We start from the raw sequence: 15,888 nt of genomic DNA on the forward strand, positions 1-15,888 counted from the left end.
TCTCTGTTGTGGTGGCTTCAGCTGGGGTGTTGGTCAGTGGAATAAAAACTCAGCTACTTCCTTCAGGGTGACTGATGAATTTGTTTTCTTCATCTTTGCTCTTGTTGACAACAAGCTTGATGAAATCAGTCTTTCTGAAGGCAGCACAGTGGATTTGACAAATCCTGCAGAACTGCTGGAGCAGATCCCTGAGTTTGCTGAGGAGCTGATGGAGCCTGAAGATTGCTTCCCTGAAGGTAAGAGCCTGCATATTTCACTGCAATGCTGAGGTGAAAAACCTTCTTTTCTCTTATTGAACATCACCCCACCTTCTCACCATGTTGCTCTGGCTGCTTGCAGTCGTGTTTTACTGGATACACTTCATTTCTCAGGTACTATAATGCTCCAAACACACACTCAGAATCCCTTGTTGTCATTAGTCTTTTGATTTCCAAGGTGAGATACTCCAAGAGCATGCTCCAAAATGCTCTGCAGCTTCTAAAGTGTTAGGCTTTTTTAATAATAATTTCTGCCATAAAGAGTTGTTTGGTTTTTAAATGCTGATTTTTGTCATTTGGCCAATGAAGATTTTTGCCTTCCAATATTTGTGCGTGATCAAATTTAGTAGAGGACTGACCAGATCAGGCTGTTTTTTGTGGCTTAAATGTATCCAGGCAGTTCATAGAATCTGTCTGGAGAGTTCACAAGTCCCAGGCACTCTCTTCCATTTATTTTAAAGGGTGTCAAGATTAGCACATCCAGTAATCTGGTCAGGGAAATGCTATGTAAAGGGCATTTAACCTAATTATTTTAGATAACAACAGACTGCATTTACATATCTCCTTTAATACTGAAATTCACCATCATTTTATTAATATTGTAACACCAGCCTGCTCCAAAACACAGGTTTAAAAACCAGCTACATCAGATCTATGTTAAAATAAATATATAAAGTAAATAACATGCTAAGTTATTCTTCTCAGAGTGAGTTCTATTCCAAATATTATCTCAGTCAAATTCTTCATTTTCCTTTAAATCTGGATTGGGAAAAATAGGGTTAGTTTAATATAAGAATAGTCCTTTGAAAATTCAAGGATTATTATAAACAAAAACGGAGCAGCTCAGATGGGATCAGACAGAGATGATTTGCTGGGTATATGAATGCCCCTGAAGTCAGCAAAAATGTGCATCTCTGTATCTGTGAGAAAGATGATTGAATGAGGTAAGGGAGCCCTGCAGGGCTTACAAATGTCCCTAGGATTTAAACATTTTTTTGGCAGCTCTGCTTAAAAGCAGTAGCCAAAAATTAATGCAGTTGATGGAAGAAGGCATGGTGTAACTGTTCAGACCCATGCAATAACATTTAGAAATTAGATCTGGTGTTTTCATTCTTTCACAATGTATTTCTTAATGGGGCTAGTGAGCAGCAATCCCTGTTGTGCCCTGCAAAGTGATTATGTTATAGATGCTTAAACAAGCTGGTGCTGTGAGATCAATGCTGTTCAGACTTCAGTTTACAAATTCTGAAACTGTGGTTGGCCATGACCACCATCCAGTTTTTAAAAGAAATGAGGCAGACATCACACAACACATTCCCAGAGCAGCAGCACCCTGTAATTTGCTCTGTCTTAAAATAACCAGACCTGCCTGAAATTCCACGGTGCAGGACCACAATGGAACCAACCCAGTTTGTCAGGTCTTTTTCAGTGCTATCAGTGGGATGCAGGGTAGCAAGCAGGGCTCCTCTAGATGGATCACTGGAAGTATTTAACCAGCTTTGAAGCCTGCTGATCATTCTGGCAGCAGAGAAATGTAGAAATGAAGGCACTGTGGGCTGAACCCCAAGCTTGCCTTGGGTTACATCCACCCAAGTTCTGGCCCCTGCACCCCTCCTTCCTGAGCACCCCTGTTCCTGCATTTTGTTTTTATTCCTAATCTCTCCTAGTTCCTCACCAGTCCCTGTTCAAGTCATATTTTTCTCTTCTCCCAGGATGCAGCCAGCTGAGCCTTGAGCTCTAAATGGAAAATGAAGGAATGCCTGCTCTCAGCCCTCAGCCCAGTGCATGGTGTCCAGGGACACCTGCAGGTGCAGATGACATCCTCCCCAACACATCTACTCTCCTTTCCTGTGCAGCATGTATCCATGCACATTTTCCAGAGTTTACTGTTTAGGCTAAATACGATCACATTGCTCATGGCTTTGGCAAAAATGCACATACTCAACGTGATTATTCGCTCATAAAATTTCAAGTCAAATTGCCATAAACTGAAAGTCCAAATGATTCTTACAGCAACAACATCGACATTAGGTTTAATTTATGCAGGGAAACAAAGTGTTTTCCTGTAATCAACTGCTATTAAATATTTCCAATATTTTTGCCCAAACTTACCATTGCAATTAAACCTCATGCAGCTGTCACTTCAATCTAGTTAAAAACCAAGTAAGCCAACAAACAACAGTCTAATTAGCTGCGATGACAAGGCTTTAAACTACTAAAATGAAAATATTGGAGAGCATGCACTGGGCAGGTTTATCTAGTGCTGCCTTTACTGGCTTTTTATAAAGACATACAACAATATTTGGTATATTTGGGAGAATGAAAGTTAATATTTGTGAAAGAAGGAGATTATGTGAAAAGGAAGAGTGAGAGGGGAAGGGTTAATTTCTTACCTTGCTAGCTCACCAGCTATCTAAATTCAAACTATGACATTTCTAAACACATCCAGCATAGGTTATGTCCTGAACAAATATGTTCCAGATTCAGGCCCCTTTTTTTCAGATAACAAAGGCAACAAAGATAATGCATGTTCTTGAAATAGTTGCTGAAAGTTTGCTGAGGTCACAGTTTTCCGGGAGTTGGGTGACCCAGATAAGCCATAGGTCGTTCTTCTTGGGGGGACTTGTTAATGTGTTATCACCTCAAAATAGCTTTGATTAGGGTCAACAGGGAACATTCTTGGGTCAGGAAATGTGAAGCCAAGGTAGGGTCACAGCACTGGCAGCTAGCAAGTATTGCTGGGAAAAACCTGATAGAAATGGAGAGACCATTTCTGGTTGCCAGTTGATGGGAAAGAAACATTTATCCAATGCCAGCTATTTGGGTACTTTTTCCTCCAGATGCCTTGCAACACTCCAGTCCTGTTACCTCCATTGGTATGCATTCCCTGAGGCAAAATTTACTCCCTGTTTGGACATTACCTTCTGTGTCTCACAGAAGGTCATCCAAAGAGAGCCCTCGGGCCACAGCAGGCTCCTCTGTCCCAGACCCTAATAGGAGAAAGATTCCACCAAGTCCTTAGGCGTAATTCCCCGGACACAACCCTCTGGCAGAGGTTTCAAGGGAATATCATCAGAGGGTCATGCGAGAATGATCAACCCTGCTCAACGCTCGGTTGGTCGCAACTCGTGACACCAAGGACGCCCAGAAACATCTTCCCATGTGACCATGTATGAGCCATTATCGCTCCTAAAACGCCCAAACATCAGCTGGAAAATGCCACGTTCCCAAGTGAAGTTACTCAGATTAGTGGTGGGACCCGTGTCCTGCCCTCCCCGACTGCAGATAGCGGCTGTTCAGAAGCAAAAAAGTGAAGAGAAGAAAAAAATAGACCATTAAACGGAATAAATCTAAACAGTTACAGGGGCTGCCACTAGATGATTTTTAAAGGCTGAGTAAAACCAAGCCAAGCCCAACCAAATGTGCTCATTGGCGTCCTAGGAAAAAATCATGGAACAAACTTAAGTTTTAAAGTATCACTTCCCTGTGGCTGTCATACCTGAGATACTCTGTGCTTTTCCACCAGAACTGTGTGCTGGCATTATGTTGTGTACAATTTTCAGACATCATAAGACTCCTACAGCCCTATTACGCATTCAGAATTAAATTAATACAGGTTGGACAGGACCTCTAGATTTAAAACTCATCCACCCCCTCACTCAAAGCACGGATGACATCAATGGTAGACCAGGCTGCCCACTGCCTTTCCTCCAAGGCGTCACACTGCTATTTGTAGTGACCTCCCAGATGATGTGTTTGAAGGAGAGTAGCAGCAGATAAACAAGAAATGTACCCTTGTTAAGCCCTTGGAAGGGTAAAAACACCTGGCAGGCTGAGGCTTTGTCAGATCCCCTCTTGGCAGCACCCAGTTGTAGCACACAAGTAAAATCTCAAATCTCCATATGTGTCTCAGGTACCCAAATGCTGGAGACAGTAAATCTCTCCCACACACTATAAAGCCCAGATGTGCAGTCACAGAATCATGGACTGGTTTGGGTTGCAAGGGACCTTAAAGGTAATCCAGTTCCAACCCCCCTGAGTGAGTTAGCAGCGGGGCCAGAAGATGAGGAAGGGGTTAAATAAGAAGAGTCTGCTGAGATCGTGTTCCCTCGAGCACGGGGAGAGAGTTGGGCTCTTTCAAAGACTTACGGTCTTACAGTCAGGTTTGCTCTCTTTTTTGTGCATGCCCAGGTAGCCAGACTGGTCATTAGAAACCCAGCATACATGTACATATATAAAATACATATTAAATCCATGTTACAAATTCCTGCCTGCTTGAGTTTATGCTGAGGAAGCCGTGTTTTGTGGCAAACCAAGCAATGCTGTAACCAGCGCTCAAAGAAAAACACTGTTTTGTTCTAAAAATGAACGTCCCAATAATTGAGAACTCATGTGTAAAGGCAGTCACAACATTGCTATGGTTTGAACATGAGGTACCATACTTGCTGGACAGCAGAATGGAAGAAATTAATTGGCGTTCCTGGTTTATTGAAGAGAACCAGCAGCCAAATCCTTCCAAAGCACAACTAATAATTTTATGAAAATTTAAATATATATATATTGGTGTGAACAAGCAGTGGATTTGTAAATTCTTTACCCATAAGCCCAAAATCAGTAGGCTTGGCTGTCAGGCATTGAGGAGGAAGGTTTTTCAGTATAACTACCAAATTTAGAAAGAGATTTTTTTTTCCCCAATGCACTAAGGTAATGCAATCAGGTCTAAGAGCTCCATGATTAGAATGCACCAGGCTAGAAAATGTGAATATGGAACCAAAGGAATATTTATACAGAATGCACTGTATATTCAATTCCTTCTTTTTTTTTCTTTTTTTTTTTTTTAAGATCTATTTTAATCTTCAGCTTGTGATTGTGCTGTAGGACACCCTAGTGACTGAAGGGACCATTTCCCTTGTTATGAAATACAACCAAAAAGTAAATAATATCATGGTGTATTAATGCATTTGGAAAGGTTTCTTGGTAAATAGGTCTCTGTTTTATGAGAAATGGTATGAAATGTCCAAATGTCAATTGAAAACAGACATTGTTCTTGGACAAGTTGACCACAGATGCAGCTCAGAACAGCTTCACAGATTTACCAGGAAATAATTCAACCCTTTGGGGTGACTTTTTCTGCTGTTCTTTGTTTCAGATGAGCAGTAATCTACCAACCAAAAGACCATGGTGGAAATGAGTCAATTTGCTCTCAAAAACGATGCAGCCCAATATGAATTACAGTGGCAAAACTAAGCCCTGACAAAATCACAAGGTGGAGAAAGTCTTCTGCACAACCCATTCTCTCCTAGCACTGATTTCAGTGGGATAGCACAAATCTGTTTGACCAGGCAAGATGAGTAACTCTGTCATAAGAATGCCAGAGGTTTTATTCCTGCCTTGACACTTGCTGTGCTAAAAGGTGTTAAAGAATGGTCTCCTTCGTGTGGATAAAAGCGCCTTCTAAAACAAGAAGCTGGGCTTTGCTGACCACCTGCCTTATTATAGAAACAGCTGGAGTTAGGATTGCTCAGACCCTCACCAGGTCATGCCTTAGATGCATCAAAATGGTTTCGATATTTTGATTTCACAGATATGGGAAAAAATCCCCAACAATGTGTTAGACTACAGACTAAGGTCAGGTAAACTTTTTTGTTGGTTAGGAGAAGTTTCTGACTCAGCATGTAAGCTTTGGTCAAGGTGACCAGAGACATAGGCTACCAAAATCAGAGAGAGTCCAGAAAAGCACAGGCATGAAAGAAGAGTCAGGGAGGAAAATGACAAAATTCAAAATAGAAACAGGTTTCTACTAATTCACTAAAAGACCTGTTTGGGGTCAGTTTTCCTTTCTTCTTTCCTTTTTCTTTTCAACTGGTGAATAGTTAAAAGCAGCATTTCATCTGAATTGCAGACAGCATGATTATTCACGGAAATGCCACTTGACATTAGCAATTGTAGCAGAATCTGGTCTAAACATTTCTGAATTGGGCCCAATCAAAAGCATGGGATTTAATAGCACTGTGATTTTGGGCTGACTCATCTGAGAATCTATTTTGGATTTTTCAAGGTATTACTGTCAGTAACTAGGACTCTTTTTTTCAGATTGAAATTGCATTAAAGAAATCAAAGAGCATAAAAAAAAATAATGGTGCTACTGGGCTTTCTGTCTTTGAAAATACCTCTCTGGACTTGTAGACTATCAGGTGGAAGCCAACTGAATCAGTAACAACCTGGTTTAACCATGTTGTACTTCCCATCACAAACGAAGTGACTTAGGAACCCACATTGCCTTGCTCATTAGTTTCTAATATGAAGGTGATCCCTAATTTTAGCTGTGCCTGGGCTCAGGTAATCATGTAGGCACCCTGTGTAGTGGAGCTCCTCCAGGGAATGATTCATCCAATTATCTTAGAGTGGGGAAAACCACTTCCTGGGAGATCCTAACCTTTTCCAACAGTATTTACAGAGCATTTATATACTCTGTAGGCGCATGGCAGAGCATATTATGCCTGTTACTGGCTGGGCCTAGGCATTCATCTGAGAGACTAAAAAGCCAAGTAACCATCTAGGAAGAAACTTGTGAGAAAGGAGTGAAAAGTTTCTGTATAAATGTTTTAAGTAAGAAAAAAAGTTGATTTTTTTTCCAAATTGAAATTGGTTTTGGGAAGGAGATAGATGCAAGGACAGTTAATTCTGCTGCAAGCAGTGGCTACTTCCAGTACAAAGGGGATTTCTGTTTAACACAAGAAATCCACACTAACAGAGTGAACAACCTTCTCATTAAGCTGTTCATTTGATAAGTGAGGGTTTTGAGCCCAAGCCTTTGGTCTTCCTGATTCAAAGCTGACAATGAGGTGGGCAGTCTCCCTGAATTATAAGCACAGAGTGTGAGCCAGACACCTGAGAGATGGTGATGACCACATGGGGCTGTGGGGTGAGAAGCGTGCAAGAGTTTTCTGGCAGCCCTGCTGAGAGATGCAGCTGGTAGTGCCCTCTGTCGTGCTGTGCTGCTGGCATTCTCCTGATGGGCCTCTCTCAGCAGAGAGCCTGCTCTGTGAAGTCTGTTCTGTGTACCTACTTCCTAAAATACACCCAAACCCACATGCACTGCCAGCTGTGAGCATTGTACTGGTTTTAGCAAAAAGTAGTGACTAATATGTTGTCCTTTTATCGCTTGCCTTGATTCTTTAGTGTTTGGGATTGAAGTGCTTAGAAGGATAATTCTTGCCTTTGCTGAAGTGGTGCCTGACCTACAAAGAGACAGAGAGCTGGTTCTTACATTTCTATCTTCTCCCAGTATTATGCCTTTCTAAAAAAGTTTGGATAATTTAGTGTATTTCAACTGAGCCCAGAATTTCTCTGAGTTCCAGAACGCAGTGGTAAACCGGTAGCTGCTGTGGGTCTGTATGATGCAGGCATTTAGAGGACAGGTAGTTATTTGCATCACAGCACTATTACCTTTGCATAAATGGTTTACTGTCCTTTTAGTCCCACACCAAAACCCAGCACAGCCAAGAGCCTACACCTAACCAAAATCTCAGAAATGTGAGGGGAAAAGTTCTGGGAGTAGTTCCTCTATGAAAGATCCTACAGTTCTGCTGCTCCACAGCAGGGATCTGGGATAATAAAAACTCACAGAAAATGCCAGGAACACCACAGCAGACTTAGCAGCTCTCTTCCTCCTGGCAGAGCCCGCTGCCAGCACAGCCCCACTTCCAGCTGCTTGGGAATCCCGGCATCCCAGGAGCTGCACTTGATCTCCTTCCATATCACAGGCAGCTCAGGCACCTCAGTTATGCCACCTTGAATTAGCAGCATCTGCTCTCTCTGTAACCTTGGCACTCGCCCTCTTTCCTTCCCAAGCTGCCTTGCCTAAATATTATTTCTGCTTGCAAAAACACTTGATTGCGTCACCGTGGTGAGACGCCTTCCCTTGTCACTTCTGAGCAGTGGCTGTGTGTTTCAAGATGTGTTGGTGACCTTGGCCACCTTCCAGCTGTAGAAGCAGTTGGCCTTTGGCTTTTCTTCTCATGATGGGACTGATAAACTTAGTTAAGTCTCTTTCTATACAACACGTAGAATAAATACAGGGTAAGAAGAAGCTTGCTTTTTCGAAAATAAAATGGTCTCTGAGGGTCATTCTTATCAGCAAATGTGAGGTTTGAGTCAGATTATCTGGCAGAAGACTGACTGGCCAGGACAATTCATGGCTCCCAGGGTCGTCTCACACCATTTTAAGTTCTTGCCCAGCTCAAGGCAATGCACACAGTGTTTTTGAAGAGGGGGAGATGGATCTATCCGTTACCAATGACATCTTTTTGCTATAACAAATGAGTGTTGCTAAGGAAACTAAAAATGGCCATGGTCTTGCCTATCAGAAATCCTTGTGTGGGCCCCATTACCAGCACAGCACTTAACTATCACACACTATTTGTCACTGAGGTCACAAAGTGCTATGAAGCATCAGTGGGGAACCTGCTATGGAGCAGATATCTAAATTTCTGTGGCATCAAAGGGGATTTAACTGCCTCAGTATAATTCCAAGATTGTTCTAATGCCTTGTTTAAGCTAATGGGAGTCCAAGAGATCAAAATCTGCTCCTGCTTTTGCTGCCTGAGTCTCTTCAGCACATTGGTCCCATCTGCACTGTAGCACCTCCTCTCATCATTTCTCTTTCATCAGATTGCCACTTTCAATCAGTAATTCCAGTAGTATTGTAGTAGCAAGAAAATAACCTTCCTCCATTCAAAAGGATGTGGAAGCTATCACTGATAACCTCCTAGAGTTATTAGTCCTGATCAGAAGTGCTGCCTGAGCTAAGATAACACTTTTTGAATGACCTAGGGCACTGGTGACTCATGGCCGATATATTCCGTATCACAAAAATCATTGGGAGAACTCCCTGGGACACAAGTGATTTTGAATGGTTTTTAATAGAGGAGTGAGAGAGGGAAGCAGAAAGCAGAGCAGAAGGGATTTATGATAAACAAAAGGGAGGAAAGACACTGCAGCAGCGTGTCAGTTTAACAAATCTTGTTTAGCAGCTTCTTAATGAAGCTTTAAGAATTAAATGGGCGCTTTTTTGGTAATAATTCCTTTTTTTTTGTTGTTTTATTTCTTTACAGTCTGTGTGCGATTCTTCCCGTGCTGTTCAGTGGACATCACAAAATTTCCAGGCAAAATTTGGTGGAGGCTGCGAAAGACCTGCTACAGAATCGTGGAGCACAACTGGTTTGAAACGTTCATCATCTTCATGATCCTGCTGAGCAGTGGAGCCCTGGTAAATGTGCCAGCATTCCCTAACTGGTTAAAAGTGTGCATGGGTCTCAGTGTTCCCCAGTTTAGCTGTCTCTAAGATCTTATGAGCTCTCACTGGTCATTTCTCAAAGCAAAGTATGTCTGGGGCTTAAATAGGTCATCAGCTTTTCTGATTTCACCTGCCTTTACCATATGGTGGGGAACCTTCTTCTGCTGTATCGTAAAATTCTGACTTGCACGTTTTGAAAAGAAAATCCTTGAGGAAGTCTGTGTGAGGAAGTTTGCCAGCATTGCTGCTTCAGCATCCTATAGCTGCTCCTCCATGAGAGCTCCCATCTGGAGACTTGCATTTTGCTCCAGGGGTGGCTTTGTTTTTTCTTTTCTTCTCTTTTTTTTTTTTTTTAGCACATTCTGTAACCAGCAAATCACAATTATAAAAGACAGAGAGGGCACTGAATCAGTGCTACCCATGGAGCTACTGGGTGCCTGTATTCCTGTTTTGAATACACCTTGGGTTGACACTCAGTACCTTCCCTGCATGGGTCCTGTTTGTGTCCAGGTGCACATGTGTGTATGGGCACTGGTTGGTCATTGCCCAGGACTCTGATAGGAGATCCTCTCCTCCTGAGATCCCACTGCATACTGGGTTCTGCATTATCAGCCCTGAGTTCTTCACAGAGGTGTACTTATATTTGTCTTTTACATGTCAGCAATCCCTGGAATTGGTTAGGATTTCTCCCAGGTTTTTATCCTGATCTAGAGCAGAGCTGTGTATCGAGAGTTCTCCAGGTCTGGTGGTCACTGGTCTTCTCCTTTGTAAGGGAGTAAGACATACACTTATTAAATTTGCAGGCAGTGCCATGTGTGGACAGGTTACCCACATATTTCCAGAGGTCAGGATTGACTTCAGCCAAATGGATGAATCTGCCTTAAGTAGTAAGGCAAACATCATTTTAGGATTATTCCTGCTTCACCTCACCAGGAATAATCAGAAAGGTGTGATGAAGGATGGCTGTAAGGAGCAGATTTACTAGAAAGATCTGGAGAGGGAGCAGGCAACAAACAGAATAAACTCCATCACAGCCCTACACAAAAGCCCAACATCCCACTGGGCTGTATAAATTATCCTGTTCTTCCACTCCAGTTGGCATCAAGGAGGCCTCAGCTGGAGCACTGGCTTCAGCTCTGGGCACTGCACTTTGGGAAAGACATGGGCTAATTGAAGAAACTCCAGAGAAGAGCAACACAGATTATCAGTGGCCTAAAAAAAAGAGGAAAACACAGAAGTACTAGGTTTTTGTAGCTCAGAGAAAGTCTCTGAAGGGAGACAGGAAGGTAGAAATACATAAATATTGATGAAAAAAGGAAGAAATAGACTGTTCTCCTGGTCCACCAGAGATGGGCTGAAATGTTGCTCAGGGGATTTTATTTTATTATGAAAAATAAGAGGCTGAATAACTTGGGTAAATAGTAGGCTTCTGAAAATTGTCACAGCTTTGCTGAAATGAATGGACTCTGACAGTTTTTGCACCAGCTTGAGCATCAGAATATTAATTTTTGAACACATTTTAGAGGGGGATTGTCGCTTGCTATAATATGCTTCAGATGAATACACTTCCTTACATATGTAATTAAAAGTGCCTTAGATAACTGAAGACTGCAATATAAAGCTCATTTAATTTAAATTGCATGCATTCATTTAGTTTTTGCTGTTTTCAATTTAGCCAATGCAGTTCTGTATAAGGGCAAATTATCCTGCATTCTCTCACATATCAGCACCGCGCTTCGGTATTTGGACTGGAGATGTTGGAGGCAACACACAACTTTTTTTCTGTTATTCTGGGTTGCTGTCTTCCAAAAACTGAGCTCATCTGGCTGCATCCCTGGGACACTAAGCTCTTAAGGGAGAAGAGCTGTATATACCTTTAAGCCAATAGATATATGGATGTGGTTAAACCATGAAAATACACCTTTAGCTTATTGCAGAAGATCCAAAAACCTTCCTTAAGATTTTAAGCCATAAGCACCCAAACTGGAAGCATACTTTTTAACAGTAATTTTGGATAACACTGCAGGTATCCCACTTAACTCTTTTTTAACACACAAAGCAAAGCAGAAAAAAAACCCCTTCTTGATGTTTTATATGGCAAAGGTTTCATCTATTGTCACCATGGAAAAATGCAAATCACCAGAATTTTGTCATTTGGGTAGGATCCACAGCTTGTCCAGAAGTACAGAAGTGTCTAGGTAGCATATTTTTCATCTCCTAATAAGCTGCTTCCTGACTTACAGTGTGCTTTTAGTAGACAAAACACAGTTAGTAGACAGTAGGACAAGTTAGTAGAAAGTAGGGAGAGCAAAGGAACGACAGGAGGAAATCACTTTAAATGGTTTGTTGTTATTTTTGCAGTAATTGCAAAGTACAGCAAGTCATCTGACAAAGTGAGCGAGCCCCTATGAGAAGTGATAAACTCCAATCTGTGCATTGTTTTCAGGCTTTCTCCAACAGCTCTTTCACACCCTTGAAATATCATTTTTGAAGGCAAGATAGGAGACAGAGTTGCAGTGAAAACGTCACCCCAAAGTGTGGGGACAAATGGACAAGCTTTGGCACAGGCTGCCAAAGCTTTCTTGTCAGTTTAATTACTGTTCCCTGGCAGGCAAAAGAGCAGTGTGACTGCCTGAGTGACAAGTACCACACTTCTTGTATCTCCAGGCACTGGGTGTTTGCTGACTTTTTGAAGCTCCTCAGAAAGTAGCTACAGATCTGGAAATATGTAAATGCAGATAATTCAGATGATTAGCACAGACCCTCTCAAACTATGTTTCTTGCTGCCAAGTGCTCTGGGTCACACGATGGGATGAGAGTAATATGTCACAGCTTGGGTTATCCAGGTTACAGGGACTTGGGAGCAGCTTGTGTAACGGCAGTAGCAAAAGTAGCTAGGGAAGCAGACTGTAATTTGACTTAGAAGCCCCAAAATGGGCTGTATATGGGCAAACCTGACACTAGGATCCTACCTTTTATTTGATTTATGTTATAAAGTGAAGGCTAAACTATGAGACATCTTTATTTTCTTTCTTTTAGGAGGCATATTGGTTTAGATCTTAAATATTTTAAAGGGGTTATTCAGTTGCCCGTGTTTGATACAGATACTGAAACTCTTTTCATAATGCTCTGCATGAGATTAGTTGGAGAGACAGATGAGATGGGGAGATAGATACCTTGACCTTTAAAACATTATTGTTCTACTAAGTGAATAATAATGAGCATTTCTTGAGGCAGAGAGCTGTAGCCACCTGAAATGTGATGGCTGAACAGAAGCCAGGGAACTCCAGTACTCCATAACACAGGCAGGTTAATAACCCAATTTGTCATCATTAGCAATAAGATCTATTTGGCAAAATTCAAGGGTCATATTCTGCCTCCTAAATATAGACATCCTGTGCCCTGGGACATCTGAGGTGCCTGGGTAGCAGTGGCACAACCAACAGGAGCTGAGGCAGGATAAATCTGGGCATTTGGGGGTGGCAGTCTGCTCATGGATTCACACTCCAAATTCAGGGTGCATAAGCTCTTCCTACACTCAAAGGATGTCTAGCCAGTACAGCCAGTAGAGGCTGGAGAGAGATAGCCAAGCCTGTGTCCATTATAGGGGAAAGCTGAACAGATCTCTCTTAGGTTAGGGTCAGTCCTGTTTGTGCCTCAACACTCTTTTTGATTGTAATGTTAAAATATGTCTGAAATCACAGACTGTACATGATAATATTATCAAATACAGACCTGCAGTGCAACACCCATGCTTTCCAACAGGGCTTAGGAGCAGTTATTAATCAATCCTTTGTACTTCCAGGCCTTCGAAGATATTTACCTTGAAGATCGAAAAAACATAAAAACCATGCTGGAATATGCTGACAAAGTATTCACTTACATCTTTGTTTTGGAAATGCTCCTGAAGTGGGTGGCTTATGGCTTCTAGAAGTATTTCACCAACGCCTGGTGCTGGCTGGACTTCCTTATTGTAGATGTGAGTATCATTTTGGAACTACAGCATTTCTCATGTTGGGTTTTACAGTGGGTGGGAAAGGGCTGTTAAGTTTGGCAGCTTTGCATCTGTGAAATGACAGCTGTCGCTCTGATTCTGAGCATCACCCCTAGGCAGAGCTCAAAGGAGATTTGGATATGTAGCTGTGCATCCCCGTGACCCAAAGCAAACGGGAACGCCTTTAGTTGTGACGTAGATGTGTCACCCTGCTAACTTGAGTCACATCCCCTTCCCATCCGCAGGAATTCTCTCTTTCTTTTAGCATTTAACATCTCATTCCACACTTCCAGCTAGCACAAGGTCCAGTTACCTCAGCCTGCTCCACACATGACCTGGGCACAGAAGTTTTCGGCAGATTAGAGGAGCTGTCCTTGGCGGAGCTCCCCGGCGAGGCTGCCAGCAGTGTGTAACAGTATGTTCAGTACTGGCTCCCAAATATTTACCAGCACAGGAGTCCAGAAGAAGGTGTGAAAAGTCCTCTTGGCAAAGTGGCTTCACTACTACAAAACATTGCAAAATACTCCAAATCCTCGAAATACCGCCACGCTTTGTTCTCCTAATTTAAAAGTCTGAGCAAAAGGAAGCTTGTGTCCCAGGAGAATTGCTGGTACCAGATTTGGCTCCTCCAAAGATTCACTTTGAATTCATGTGGGATCTGCCAAATTTGGGAGAAGTCAGCAACATCACATCCTCCAGATGAAGTCTAACATTTCGTCTCAGTGTATCAACGAGGAGGCAGTTGTCTCCCTGAGGCCATTTTTTGTTAGCTTGAGGTATTAATGTGGGAGGCTGGCAGAGCATTGCCATGATTATGTAATTTATTAAACTTCAGAGAAATTATTTTTCCCCATTTTACATCTGAACCTTGACTTGAGGGAAGAGCTGCACTTTCTTTGGCCCCAGCCCAGGAGAGCACTTCAATGGGACAATTTACTTTTTTTGAAGTTATGGACATGTTTAAGTGCACTGCTGGATCAGAGCCTTTGGAAGCTTCTCCAGAGCTTTAATAAATTGATTTATGAAAAGGAAATTCTGTACATAAACTGCAGGCCATAAATTCTTCTTTGCATATATGCTTAGAAACCTTTTAAAGGGAAGGCACTCATTTTTCTCAGATTAGCTCCAGCAGAAGAGGAAAGCCTGGTTTAATTATTTAACCACAAAATTGGAATCCACCAGTTCCTAAGTTATAGCACAGCCCTGAAAACTGTTCTGATTGTGATTTAGGTGACATAGCTTTTCTTTTCTGGTTTCTCCATCTGTAAAATGGGACTAAATAGGACTCACCTAAAGCACTGTATGGGCTTCCAGGAATTTGTTATTGGAGTTACTGTTTCAGAGAGCTTCTGAAGACTAGAAGGGCCGGATGAGGGATGAATATTGTCACAGCCATAAGTAGAGGTCTTCCTGATGAATTCACAACAACATGAGTTCATGATGAATTCACTGAGGCAGTTTGGAGCTCTGTTGCATCACTAACAGTTTGAAATTAGTTTCACACTTGTAGAACAACATCTCATTAACACCAAACAGAGTTAACCAAAAACTAAGCTAAATTCTGTCCTGCATGTGAAAACCCCTCTTGGAACAGGAGCCACACAAGAATGCAAAGTCCAAATGTAAATTAGCTGAGTGTTTGCCTCTTAATGGTGGAGTTTATAATGACAGATTGGAGAAGGAGCCGCAGATGGCCTGGGAAAGGGGCTTCACCTTTCCCTGTCACACATCCGAGCATGCATGGCATAAAGCAGGGGGGACACAGGCCCCTGGGACTCCTCTCATCCCCAGAAAATAAATCCCAGAGCCTTCCTACTGACCCAGAACGTTTTATTTTCTTAACCCACATTTAAATGCTCCACCCACATTTAAATACTCTTTTTGCAAGCTTCCAGTCCAACCAAAAAGTTGCTCCACCTTTGAGTTGTTCTGGTTATTGACTAACTCTAGGCCATCAGTTGCTCTTTAGGGTTCTCAATGAATAAATCTTTCTCCCCTGCACTATTCTTTTTTTAAAAATATTTTCCCAGTGCAGATTATGAGAACCTGGTACTATATTTTTAGCAGGTTTAACAGATGCTTTTCTCCTACCCTATTGCTAACCCACCCTGCCACTCTGAATTGGCACAGTAATATCCTATAATTTTGCCAGCACACTTTTTATTTCAATTTGCATTTTCTTTTTGGTCCTTTGAGAACCAAATCACTGCAACTGAGCTGCAGAAGGGAGTGAATGGGTGAATTAGCTGCTCCAAAAGAAGCAGATGAACCACTTGTCTGATTTTCTCAAATTTATTTGTTTAAAATTATTCACTTAAAAATTCCTGATCTGCAAATTA

At 42.0% G+C, this 15,888-nt stretch overlaps 1 protein-coding gene across 1 annotated transcript in view; it reads left to right on the forward strand.

Annotated features, from left to right (window-relative positions):
• The window catches only part of LOC103623944 (sodium channel protein type 5 subunit alpha-like), a 215,327-nt gene that overhangs the window by 163,600 nt on the left and 35,839 nt on the right, over positions 1 to 15,888 (forward strand). The window contains 3 exon segments of the mRNA XM_017746784.1: positions 116 to 236; positions 9,374 to 9,528; positions 13,361 to 13,534. Coding sequence (XP_017602273.1) covers positions 116 to 236; positions 9,374 to 9,528; positions 13,361 to 13,534 — 450 coding nt within the window.

Source organism: Corvus brachyrhynchos, unplaced genomic scaffold, assembly GCF_000691975.1.
Source record: "Corvus brachyrhynchos isolate BGI_N302 unplaced genomic scaffold, ASM69197v1 scaffold18, whole genome shotgun sequence".
Lineage (NCBI taxonomy): Eukaryota > Metazoa > Chordata > Aves > Passeriformes > Corvidae > Corvus > Corvus brachyrhynchos.